The 11,860-nt window shown below is 37.7% G+C and overlaps 1 protein-coding gene across 2 annotated transcripts; it reads left to right on the plus strand.

Annotated features, from left to right (window-relative positions):
- Positions 1 to 8,070: 8,070 nt before the first annotated feature.
- LOC115690059 (probable inactive purple acid phosphatase 29) lies at positions 8,071 to 11,340 on the plus strand. Of its 2 annotated transcripts, none has more exons than XM_030616297.2 (4): positions 8,071 to 8,411; positions 8,616 to 9,010; positions 9,558 to 10,008; positions 11,088 to 11,340. In XM_030616297.2, exons 1-4 carry the CDS (start codon positions 8,114 to 8,116, stop codon positions 11,102 to 11,104), a joined length of 1,161 nt encoding a protein of 386 aa, XP_030472157.1. In that variant the 5' UTR covers positions 8,071 to 8,113; the 3' UTR covers positions 11,105 to 11,340. The 2 variants fall into 2 exon arrangements, with proteins under 2 accessions (XP_030472157.1, XP_030472159.1); XM_030616299.2 differs by having other exon boundaries at positions 11,094 to 11,340.
- Positions 11,341 to 11,860: the final 520 nt, after the last annotated feature.

Here is an 11,860-nt window from a genome sequence, read left to right on the forward strand (position 1 = left end):
AAATGTAATGTCATAGATGCAAAATCGTGCGAAATTGGTGTTTTTGGCTAGGGATCAAATTTTGCCATTTTTTTGGCAAATTTGATTCCTAATTTCTTTTATAAAACACATGACTACTAATTTTGACTTAGGGTCCGAGGTCCTAATACTACGATGTCCCTAATTTATGAATGCAAAGAAATGTAATATGAGATGAGGACGCAAAATGTTGCACAGATGATCTTTTTTTTTTTGTTAGAAGTGGAATTTCACCGTTATCAGTTATAACTTTTTTAGTTTGTGCAATCGAGTGTTTTCCTTATCTGTTTAACTGACACTATCAAATCAAGGTTTCATGTTTTTTATTCCAAGTTTTTTTCTTTGATGTCACGTTAACATCAGGATTCACGTGCCATTTTCTACCAAATTGGCGATGTCACATCATTAATTAATTTGACGGTTTAGCAAAAGCAGTTAACTTAAGGATTTGATCACACAAATTGAGAAAGTTAGAGAACATGATTTCACAAAATAAAACTTAGAGGATTGAATCACACAGATCAAGAAATTTAGAGAATTTAATCGAACAAACTAAAGGTTAGAGAAACCAAAGTTCAAAGTTTAATTACACGAACATTGAAACTTAAAGGAGTAATACTTTACTTAACCCTCTCATTCCTTACCCTAGCTAAAATATTTAAAAAAAATGGAAAAGTATGATTATGTGTGATTGACTCTTCACAAAATTATCCCCGGAATCCGGACACCGAGTATAATTAATATATTTCATGCATGAACCGCGTTGAGTCATTCATGTCATTGTGATCTTAGGAAAATTCTGTTTTTTCTATGCCTAGATCACACAATTGGATCTAATTTCATAAATAAATATAGGAGTCTTAGAGGTCATTTAAAGAAAGACCGCTCGCATCCTTATCAGTACTATCATATCTAAAATCAAAAAGGGAATCTTTTAGGAAGTTTAAAGGACCACTTGCATCCTTGCCATTACCATCGGATCGAATCTCACATTGTGCTTCAATTTGTCAATTGGAAAAATCCAGGCATTTTCCTTCGTCTTATGACATGATTATCTAAACTTTCAACTCGACATTACAAGCAAGTCTTCTTATCTTAGGTTGTTAACAAGTACATAAAGTAAGGCTCAATAGTCTAACCATATGACGGTGGGTCTAGGGGCCTCCAATAATCAAATTGCGATTGGAGTGCGGTGACTTTCCTTTCACCAAGAAATTTAATCATCACCTATTGTGAAAAATCAGCTTTAATTGAACCGAAAATTGTTCTCGAAATGAAATAGGAGTGGTTAATTTTTTTCTGTTAAACATTTTCTTGATCTCACTAAACCACCACCTCGGGTATCCCTTCGCAGATTAAGTGCACTTCCGGTCCTCTAAGTTTCAGTGTTTGTTTGATTTAATCGTCTAATTCTTATTTTATGCAATTAAGTCCTCTATTTTTCTGATTTTGTGCCATTTGGTTCTATAAGTTTTCTTTTATTCAATCAAACCCTATAACATTTTTAGTTTGAGCAATCGGGTACTTGCTTAACTAACACTATCAACTAAGGGTTTCTTTTTTCTTTTTTATTCCAATTTTTTTATTTGGTCAATTTCACGTCGCATTAACATCACAATTCACATGCCATTTTTGCCATATTGGCAATGTCACGTCATTGACTAATTTGATGGTTTAGCGACAATAGTTAACCGAAGGTTTTGATCGCACAAGTCGAGAATGTCAAAGAATGTTATTTCACAATATGAAACTTAGAGGATCGATTCGCATAGATCAAGAAAGTTGGAGAACTTAATCGGACAAAATAAAGGTCAGAAAACAAAGTCTAACCTCGAATGGATTGACACTTTACTTTTTGTTTTTTTGATCAACCAAAGTAGATTTTTATTTATATCATAAACGTGATAGAGTAGTTGAGCCCAGACGCGGGGCATCTTTACAAAGCAAGGCCCGGAGGGCCGGGGTGGGGTAGATGACCGGTTCGGTGGAAGAAGTTGGTTTCGGTGGTTTTTCGCTGCCCGGTCCGCAACCGAATTTGAACTCCTTGGACAATACTCCAACCGCAACAAAGGGAGGTCCACAAGAAGGTCCCCTGCATTCTTTAATGAGCACTCGAATCTCCCAATTGACTTGATCTGCACCCGACAATGTACGAATCAGTTCAAGTCTATCTGACTGAACTATAACTTCCTTCAAACTTCGGTGTTTTGCAAATCTCATTGCCTCTAGTACAGCTAGTGTTTCAACTTGAGCCACCGAGGATGCCTTGATAGATTTTGTAAGTCCATCGACGAGAACCCCGGTGTGATCCCGGCAAATGCACGCTATTTTACCGTCGGTTGATCCCTCCACAAGCGAGCCATCAACATTGATTTTCAGCCTCCCTCTCTTCGGTGCAATCCAGGTTGGTGAAGCTACCCTTTCTCTTCCGTTCCCTATTTTTGCCATATGAATCCCCATTTTTCATAATTTTCTTCCATCACTTGCGCAGCTTCTACATTTTCCTCCGCATTTGGATTTTGGCCTCTAAAGATCGAGTTGTTCCGGGATTTCCAGATATGCCACAGAGTAGTCGCCACCATTTCCAGAGATGGTAATCCATTCTGTTTCTTTGTAAACTTCATTAACCATGCTTCAATTCGAGTTATCCCCTGCTTTGAAATAGATAATTTGAGTTTTGGGTTAGACCATACCTATTGGATCCAGGGACAGAGCAACAAAGTGTGTTATATTGTTTCCACTTTGCTTCGACATAGAGTGCACAATGGATCAGGTACTATTTTCCTTTTCCACAAATTTTCCTTCGTTGGTAATGCGTTCTAACATGTACTCCACAGAAAAATTTTCACTTTTGTGCATACCTTTAGATTCCATATAGAGTTCCGCAGTGCTCTGGGTGTTTGAGTAGAGGATGAGGGTTGTTCTGTCAATTTCTTGCTCGATTCTTACCTGATTAAATTATACCCATTTTTTACTGTGTAGCATCCAGATTTTGTTCCCTTCCAGAATAATTCATCATTTGTTTCCCGTGGTTGAATTGGAATGGCCAGAATTTCTTGCTTTGTTTGTTCATCGAAGAGTTCTTCAAGCTTTTGCTTATTCCATTGGCCCTCTGCAACATCTATCAATTCTGCTACCTTCTTAGGTTCATTAACATTTGCTGGCCCTCCAATCACGCCCCTCTTCAACCATTTATCTTCCCTGATATTTACTCTCTGCCCGTTTCCAATAGACCACATTGTTGAATTTGCAATGGCATCCCTCCCCACCAGCAGACTTTGTCATCCCCACGATGGTCTTGTTCCTTTTTCAGCATGCCATAATTCCTTTTGGCTAAAATAAATTCCCTTCAGTATTCTGCTCCATAAAGTAGCTGGATTTGTGATTAACCTCCAAGCTTGTTTACCCAGCATAGCTTTGTTGAACGTGAGCAAGTCTCTAAAGCCCATGCCTCCCTCATCTTTCCTAGTCTTTAGAATTTCCCACTTTTTCCAGTGCATTCCAGCTCTTGAGGTGCTATTTTTCCACCAAAAATTAGCTATTTTATGCTTTATGGCTTTACAAACAGAGACAGGGATTTTAAATATGGACATGGCATATTGTGGCAATGCTTGGACCACAGTTTTTAGCAAAATTTCTTTCCCAGCCTTTGATATCAATTGTTCCTTCCAACCCTCCAGTTTAGAATTTACTCTCCCTAAAATCCAAGCAAACATATCTTTTTTAGAAGCACCCCAATCAGATGGAATTCCAAGATATTTCCTTGTATGGCTAAATCTCTGGAATCCTCAATTCCCTTACCATGTTATCCCTCAATGACTACGGGCATCCTTTACTGAAAAAAATCCCTGATTTGTTCAAGTTTATCGCTTGTCCAGAAGCATAACAATATTGATTTAGGACTGCTGAAATAGTCTGGCATTCTAATACTGTTCCATTCAAGAAAAAGATGGAATCATCCGCAAATAACAAGTGGGATAAGGTTGGATGATACCTGTTTAACTTAATCCCCTTGATGCTTTCATTTTCCACAGCTTCTTTCATCAGAAAAGATAAATAATTTGTGATCAGAATGAAGAGGTAGGGTGATAAGGGGCCTCCTTGCCTAATACCTCTAGTTGGCTTGAAAAAAGGGAGAGGTTCTCCATTAAGCCTCACACTGAAAGTTACAGTAGATACACATTGCATCACCCATCCAACCCATTTAGTGCAAAATCCCATTTTCAACAGGCTAGCTTCCAAGAAGTCCCATTCCACTCTGTCATACGCCTTTTGCATATCTAGTTTGAGGATAGCTTGGAATTTTCTCTTTCGATTGCGGATCCTCAATTGATGTAGGACCTTGTACAATCATTATATTGTCTTGTATTTGTCTTCCTTTAACAAAAGCACACTGTTCCTCAGAAATCAGTTCAGGTAGCAAAGTTTTTAACCTGTTAGCTAGAATTTTTTAGATAATCTTGTATGCAAAACTGCACAAGCCGATGGGTCGGAATTGCTTTAGTTTTTCTGGATTAGGCTTTTTTGGTACCAAGGAAATAGAAGTTCTATTCAGTATTGGTTCCATGATTCCAGACATGAAAAAAATTTTAACTGCCAAGAATACATCCTGCTTAATAACATCCCAATGGCCTTGAAAGAACATACCATTTAATCCGTCTGATCCAAGGGCTTTAGACGCTCTTAGCTGAAATACTGCTATTTTAACCTCCGCCATTGTTACCTCTGTCACCAAAGTTTCATTTACTTCATCTGTTACTTGCCTGGAAATCTGGTTCAGTATGGGTAATATGTTTCTTTGACCCACAGTGGTATAAAGATCAGTAAAATATGTCATAGTCATCTGCTGAAGCTGATTTTTATCCCTTATCCACTCTCCTTCAGGGGATTGCAGCATGGATACTCTATTCCTGTTCCTCCTCTGAATAATTGTCGCATGGAAATATTTTGTATTTTTGTCCCCCCATTTCAACCAATTGATCCGCGATCTCATCCCCCAATACATCTCCTCGGTCGCCAAAGAGTTTCAATCTCCTGTTTTATGCTCAGAATTTTGCTTTTTTCCTTAAGAACATGAGTGTTATTTGTAATTTCCAGCAGCTCCTTCTTTAAGGATTCGATTTTGTGATGGCTATTCGAAAATTTCTTTTTACTCCATATGGTCAAAACCCTGGTTACCACCTGTAATTTCTCCTTTAAGCCTGCATTTTCCAGAAATGGGGACTGCCATGCCTCCTTTATAATCTTGCTGCACTCCGCTTCCTCATTCCAGTACGCTTCAAAGCGAAATTCTCTTCTTCTTTGTACAACTTCAATTGAGGAATCCAGTAAAAGAGGATTGTGATCAGAACCAATAGCCACTAGTACAAAAGCCTCAACTGCTGGGAATTAAAGCCGCCAGTCTAAGTTGCAGAACACCCTATAGTTGACCCTCTCTTTCCTTGTACTTGCTCAAATGGGAAAACGTGTATGGTTGATTGACACTATACTTAACCCTCTCTTTCCTTGTACTTGCTCAAATGGGAAAACGTGTATGGTTGATTGGGTCTTCACACGCCGAGTATTTTGACCAGTGACCACTATAATTATATTTCTTGCGTGGACCGCGTGGGACTCATTCATGTCATTATGCTTTTATGAGATTTTTTTTTTTGGTTATGCCTTGCCTATATCACATCATTATCAGTATCATTAGTATTTAAAAGGCTTCCTAATTATCTTTCCTTCTTTTTTTAGTTTTTCTATTTCTATGTAGGATTTAGTTGCCATAAGAAAAAATTTCACTTTTTTTATTGGGGGATATCTCACTAAATGTATAAAAAAGACAACTGATAAGAGAAAGGTTTGATGTTGTTATGAAACAAAAAAAAAACGCTATTTAAAGATTTTAAAACTAAAATCACAGTTCCATACTCCAACATGAAATTTTGAAAGATGAAATATAATTAAATCTAGCATAGCCTAAAAATAAGATTTTTTTTAAATGCCAGTGAAATCTCATCATTTTGCATGGGCAAAATTAATATCATTTTATGAAGTGTTTACTAAAAAACAGAAAGATAAAAAAGGGTTTTATAGTAATATGCACAACAAAAATAAAAGTTTATAGCATGTGATTGTGTTAAAAAATTGTCCCCGTTAAGACTTTCTAGATTCTACTAAAAAATAATGTATATATTTGCTCAACAATGAAGAAAAGAGTTAGGTTTCGTTGAAATTTCTCTTCTCCACAAAACTTATTTCTCGGAAGTAAATCTAAAAATAGAAAAGAAAACATAATGCCTCAATATACATGGGATAGCCACAATAAATAAAAATAAAACATTTGAAATGCTTAATTATGGCAACTAGCTCCTAAATAAGAATAGAAAAAAAAAACAAAAAATGAAGGAAAGTAGATAAATTTTGGGGCAACCACTTCAAATTGCAATCGAATAAGGGCAATTTTATCTTTTTAGTGAAAAATGGAGTGAATTGAATCATATAGGGGTGAAAATAGCGCCGTGAGGAAAATATTCATTGGAAATATCAATAAAATAAATATATAAAGTTCTTCGCTGTGCGTGGATGGGGTCTTGAGCTAGTGAGACTTAATCAGGGATAATGTCTCCTTTCTTCGTCTCTGTAAGTGAATTTGTGAAATCTATATTTTTCGAGAAATTCCATCTAGGTAGTGATTCGAATTCGATGAGAAAAGAGATTGAACGAAGTTGTCCAATACAACTATTGGTTGACGAGATTAGAGAGTTACGTTGTCATTGTTGGTCCAAATTTATGATATTGAGTCCAAGGTATCAAAATTATCATGTCTTTAATCACTAAATGTAATGAAATAGATGCAAAATCGTGCGAAATTGGTGTTTCTGGCTAGGGATCAAATTTTGCCATTTTTTGGCAAATTCGATTCCTAACTTCTTTTACAAAATGCAAGACCACTAATTTTTTACTTAGGGTCCAAGGTCCTAATACTACGATGTCCCTAATTTGTGAATGCAAAGAAATGTAATATGAAATGAGGATGCAAAATGGTGCAAAATCGATGTTTTTTTTTTGGAGCGGAATTTCACCGTTAGCAGTGAATTCAATTCCGAATTTTTATAAAATGCAGGAATGGACTATGAGAGGGGAAACTTATGTACGAACAAACTACTACGTGTGTGTCTAGTTTCTAAGTGAGGAAGGAATGCGGCGAGAAAATTGGTCGCAAGATATTGTAAGATGGCTATTTTTGCTTAGGGGTCAAATTTTGCTATTCGATCCCCGGATTTTGGAAAATGCAACAGTGACCTACAGGCAAAAATTTAGGTGTCATCAACCTACAGTAGATGAAATCTAAAAAGATGAAATAAAAATTTATACTTTATAAAAATTCAAATTACTAAATATGCTACATTAATTAACTATTTTTTTTATTAGAGCCTCTATGGATTTCCTCATTCATGACGTGTTCTTTATATGTAAAATTTGTTCAAATTTTGTTTCATGGCTAATACAAAACTCAGACCATCTCTCTTTCATTTAGGGTTAATATCACGAAAAATCCTAAACTGAGACGTCTGTGACAAATTTACTCCAAACTAATTTTTTAACCACAAAAAACCCAAAACTGGTACACCTGTGAGAAATTTACCAAAAACTAATTTTTTTACCAAAAAAAACCCCAAACTGGTACACTTGTGATAAAATTTACCCTTTGTTAAATTAGATTAACGTCATGAAAAATCACAAACTGATAAACCTGTGACAAACAGATGAGTAAAACCCTAAACTGGTGTACCGTCAGCTACCACGTGTCATCCAAATCAGCAATTTGATGGCAAAATTTAACGGAAACTAACGGAGAGTAAATTTGTTGCAGGTATATTAGTTTGGGGTTTTTTATGATCAAAAAAATAGTTTAAGATAAATTTATTACAAATGTACTAATTTTAAGTTTTCCGTATTACAACCCTTCATTTTATATTTGGGCATTATTCATCGCCGACGTTCACTGTCGAAGTCAACTACTCCAATGTGAACTCCGATTTTTTAAAGTAAGTCTTGTTGACTCCGGTTGGTTTTAAGCGGTAGTTCTGTTTCCTTGGGCATCAAGAATATGGAGGAGATGAAGAAGACAATCGGCGCCCGGGGTCTGCTGGCGGCAGCGGCGGTGGTCCTTTGTATGGGTTCTCTCGCCGTCTCGACAGAAGAAACGAAGCAGAAGCAGCTGCGATTCAGGGAAAACGGGGAATTCAAGATACTGCAGGTGGCGGACATGCACTATGCCGACGGCAAGACCACACGCTGCAGGGACGTTCTTCCTTCTGAGATGGCAAGTTGCTCCGACCTCAACACCACCGCCTTCCTCCGTCGGATGATCCTAGCTGAGAAGCCCGACCTCATTGTTTTCACGGGTTAATTCCCTTTCTTCTATTCTCAAATAAATCGAGCTACTATATCATGTTTTGTGCTTGTACGTATTGCATAGGCATACACTCCACACGACAGTCACTTGAGGTGTAGAGACGTTTTGCTGTTACATCTCGGCCTTAGGCGCCAATCTTGATGAATGAAGGTACCCAAAACTAACTGTTTCATACTTTTGCAATGTGATGAAGGGGATAATATCTATGCCTCTGATGCGACCGATGCTGCAAGATCTTTAGATGCTGCATTTTCCCCTGCCATTTCCTCAAGCATACCATGGGCCGCCGTGTTGGGAAACCACGACCAAGAGTCCGCCTTGTCAAGAGAAGGGGTCATGAGACATATAGTTAGCCTCAATCACACTTTGTCTCGGGTCAATCCTACCGGGGTTGATGACATTGATGGCTTTGGGAATTACAACTTGGAGGTCCATGGGGTTGAAGGCTCGGGTTTTGAAAACAAATCAGTCCTCAATCTTTACCTCCTTGATAGCGGAGATTATTCGACAGTTCCGTCAATACATGGTTACGGTTGGATCAAACCCTCTCAGCAAGTTTGGTTCCAACGCACGTCTATGAAGCTTCAGGTATTAATGTTGCCAGTTCCTTTCAAAAGTCTTTACTGTCCTTCTCCTTATATTCAACAGAGTGAACACCGATTCAAAATGGATAGCTATCAAGTGTAGCTTCACAGAAGGAAAAAGTACGAGCGTTGACGTTCTTTTTGGATATCTAATGAAGATAGTTATGTCTGTAGTGAAACAAAAGAATATTAGTCAGGAATTGCATTGACTTCAACGTTTTTGGGGCAAGAAATATAGGTAAAATTCGTTTCTTCCTTAAATAAGCGGAGCTAAAGTACTGAAACAATTTATTGCCTTGGTAAAATATAGGCAGAAAATGCAAACTCGAAACGAGAAAATAATCTTCCTCTCTGTAACATTATCGCGTACGATAAAAATATTATCGTTCATTCAATTTTGTAAAAAATACAAGCGATCATATTTAGGAAAATATTTTCCAAATCATTTGATTTCCGCAAAACAAACCAAGCCTAAGATCCTTCAGCCTTATCCCAACTTGATGACAATAATTATGCGATTAATTAGTTCGTTTTGGGTGTCTCTGTTGCAGAGAGCATATATGAGTCAGCCAGAGGCTCAGGAAGCACCTGCGCCAGGGCTCGCTTACTTCCATATCCCACTGCCCGAGTTTGCAAGTGTCGATTCATCAAATTATACCGGTGTAAATCAAGATGGCATTAGCTCTCCTTCTGTAAACTCAGGCTTCTTTACAACTATGGTAGAAGCAGGTGATGTTAAAGCTGTTTTCACGGGTCACGATCACCTTAACGACTTTTGCGGTGAATATACTGGTATACAGCTTTGTTATGGTGGGGGTTTTGGATACCATGCCTACGGGAAGGCTGGATGGGCAAGGAGGGCAAGGGTGGTGCAAGCAACATTACAGAAAACAGACGAGGCAAGTTGGGGTCCTTTGATGTCAATTAAAACGTGGAAGCGCCTTGATTATCAAAACCTTACTGCCATCGATGTTCAAGTACTTTGGAGCAACAGCACTGCAGGTATTCATTACAAAATCTCAGTCAATATACAGCAATTTCCAGTCTTTGCTCGTCATTCAACAAAAATGCATAGAGGTCTTAAATTGTTTAGAGTACGTACATACAGTGGATATGCTAGACTAACGACCAGTATGATGGGAAGATGCAAGCAGTGAGCATCATTAATCTGTTTGGCCTATTCCCACTTCTTCTCAACTGAAATTGGACATATAGAAGATTTATGACATTCTCATCCTCTGATTATCATGCTGAATTTCACTCAAGTCATATAAAAGAGACTTTCTAGATGCCTATGTTTGAGTCCAGATCGATCATTTTTTACTCTCTGTAGATATAGTTTTTGACATCTGATGCTTAGGAAGCAGGCCCACGGATTTACTGGCCTTTCCTCTATAACTTACTGAATCGCTCCTTCCGTAATTTTTACTCACTACCACGAGCAAGATTTTCTAGCTCCCCTTTGAGACTATCCAACAACAAATAAAGCCTCTCCCATGCTGCAAAGGCAGACTCTCGCTAGATCACATTGAGATTTCAAATTTGCTCCTCTTTAAGTCTATTTTTATCCTCAGTTTCGGGAAAATAAATTCTTCCTCGAATACAGACATCTCACTTGCCTGGGAGAACTCTGAACTAGGAGAATGGATCGATTGCATCATCTTTGCCAAGAGAAATGAGTCCTTGATATATTCCCCGCGACATTTTGGGTAATATTTGTAATGCAAATTGAATGTTGACTGTATCTAAAAGATGCCCGACAGTTCAGTACAAATCAAATACCTGCATGAACATATACAATGGTCATTGCAGATAGTTGATCTGCAACAATAGGAAAAAATAAGGCGAAAAGTAGGAACAGAGAAAAGTTCTAGACGGCAAGAAGGTTCATTTTAACTTACCAAACAGCTCCCTTTCACTTGCACACACGATCGCTTGCTCTCGCAGAGGGAGAGATAGAGTGTCGTCGAACAAAACTCAATTGCATCAACTACTTTGGTAGTTTCATTTGCATAACTTAGTTGGATTCCAGCTTGTATCCTGTTGCTGACTTTTCTCATCGACTCTGCCAATTTTACAAGGAGCAGGCGGTACTTGAAGAGAACTGTGGGAGGAGGAGGAGATCTACCCGTATGCTGGAATAAGACACTCTCTGTCACGCATCAACTCTCCTAGGCTTTTGTTTGCAAGTTCCAACTTTGTATTGCATATTGTATGAATTTTGGAATAATGATCGGTAAGGTGGAATGGGCATGCTTGATACCTGTTCCACTCAGAACTCTTGCGTCTTATTGAAGCTATCAAATTCTTATCAAATTACCGACTTTATTAGAATTACTTATGTACTTTTTTTTCTTTCGATAAAATTATCAAATAGTTCTAGGTTGTTAGTACTTATTCAAGCCATTTACCAAGGTTGATTTGATTGTCTTGTTTCGAGGCACTTTAACATTGAGGCCACAAACCATGTAAAAGAGAGTTTTCATTTTTTCTTTATTTTTGAGATTTGACTTATCTCAGACACGAGTTTTTCAATACACGGGCCAATTTCTTTATGATTCTAAAAAGTCGAGCAACCATCTTTGTGAGTTTTGAGAATACCCCAATTATTAACGAAAATTCCGATTTACCCCCATACTTATATCAAATACTCAAAATACCCCTATATATCGCATTTTGTCTTAAGACATCCCTTATTCTCACCAAAAAGTTTCAACGTGAGTCCCAAGACAGAATAGAGTTTAAAACTACAAGTCAATTCCAGCACAAATATAAAAGTTTAATAAGCTCGTCTGCTAATAAGAACAAAGAATGGGAGTTAGATTTGCCGTAGGTTTGCTGTGCCATAAGCGTC

Source organism: Syzygium oleosum, unplaced genomic scaffold (genome assembly GCF_021117445.2).
Source record: "Syzygium oleosum isolate NSW1041296 unplaced genomic scaffold, Sole_v2.1 Sole_v2.01, whole genome shotgun sequence".
Classification (NCBI taxonomy): Eukaryota; Viridiplantae; Streptophyta; class Magnoliopsida; order Myrtales; family Myrtaceae; genus Syzygium; species Syzygium oleosum.

Excerpts from the sequence above, each read along its gene's own strand:
- LOC115690059 (XM_030616297.2), top strand. The coding sequence starts at position 8,114 with ATGGAGGAGATGAAGAAGACAATCGGCGCCCGGGGTCTGCTGGCGGCA. Across the intron at positions 8,412-8,615 it reads CGACCTCATTGTTTTCACGG|GGGATAATATCTATGCCTCT; the intron begins GTTAATTCCCTT and ends AATGTGATGAAG. Across the intron at positions 9,011-9,557 it reads GCACGTCTATGAAGCTTCAG|AGAGCATATATGAGTCAGCC; the intron begins GTATTAATGTTG and ends TCTCTGTTGCAG.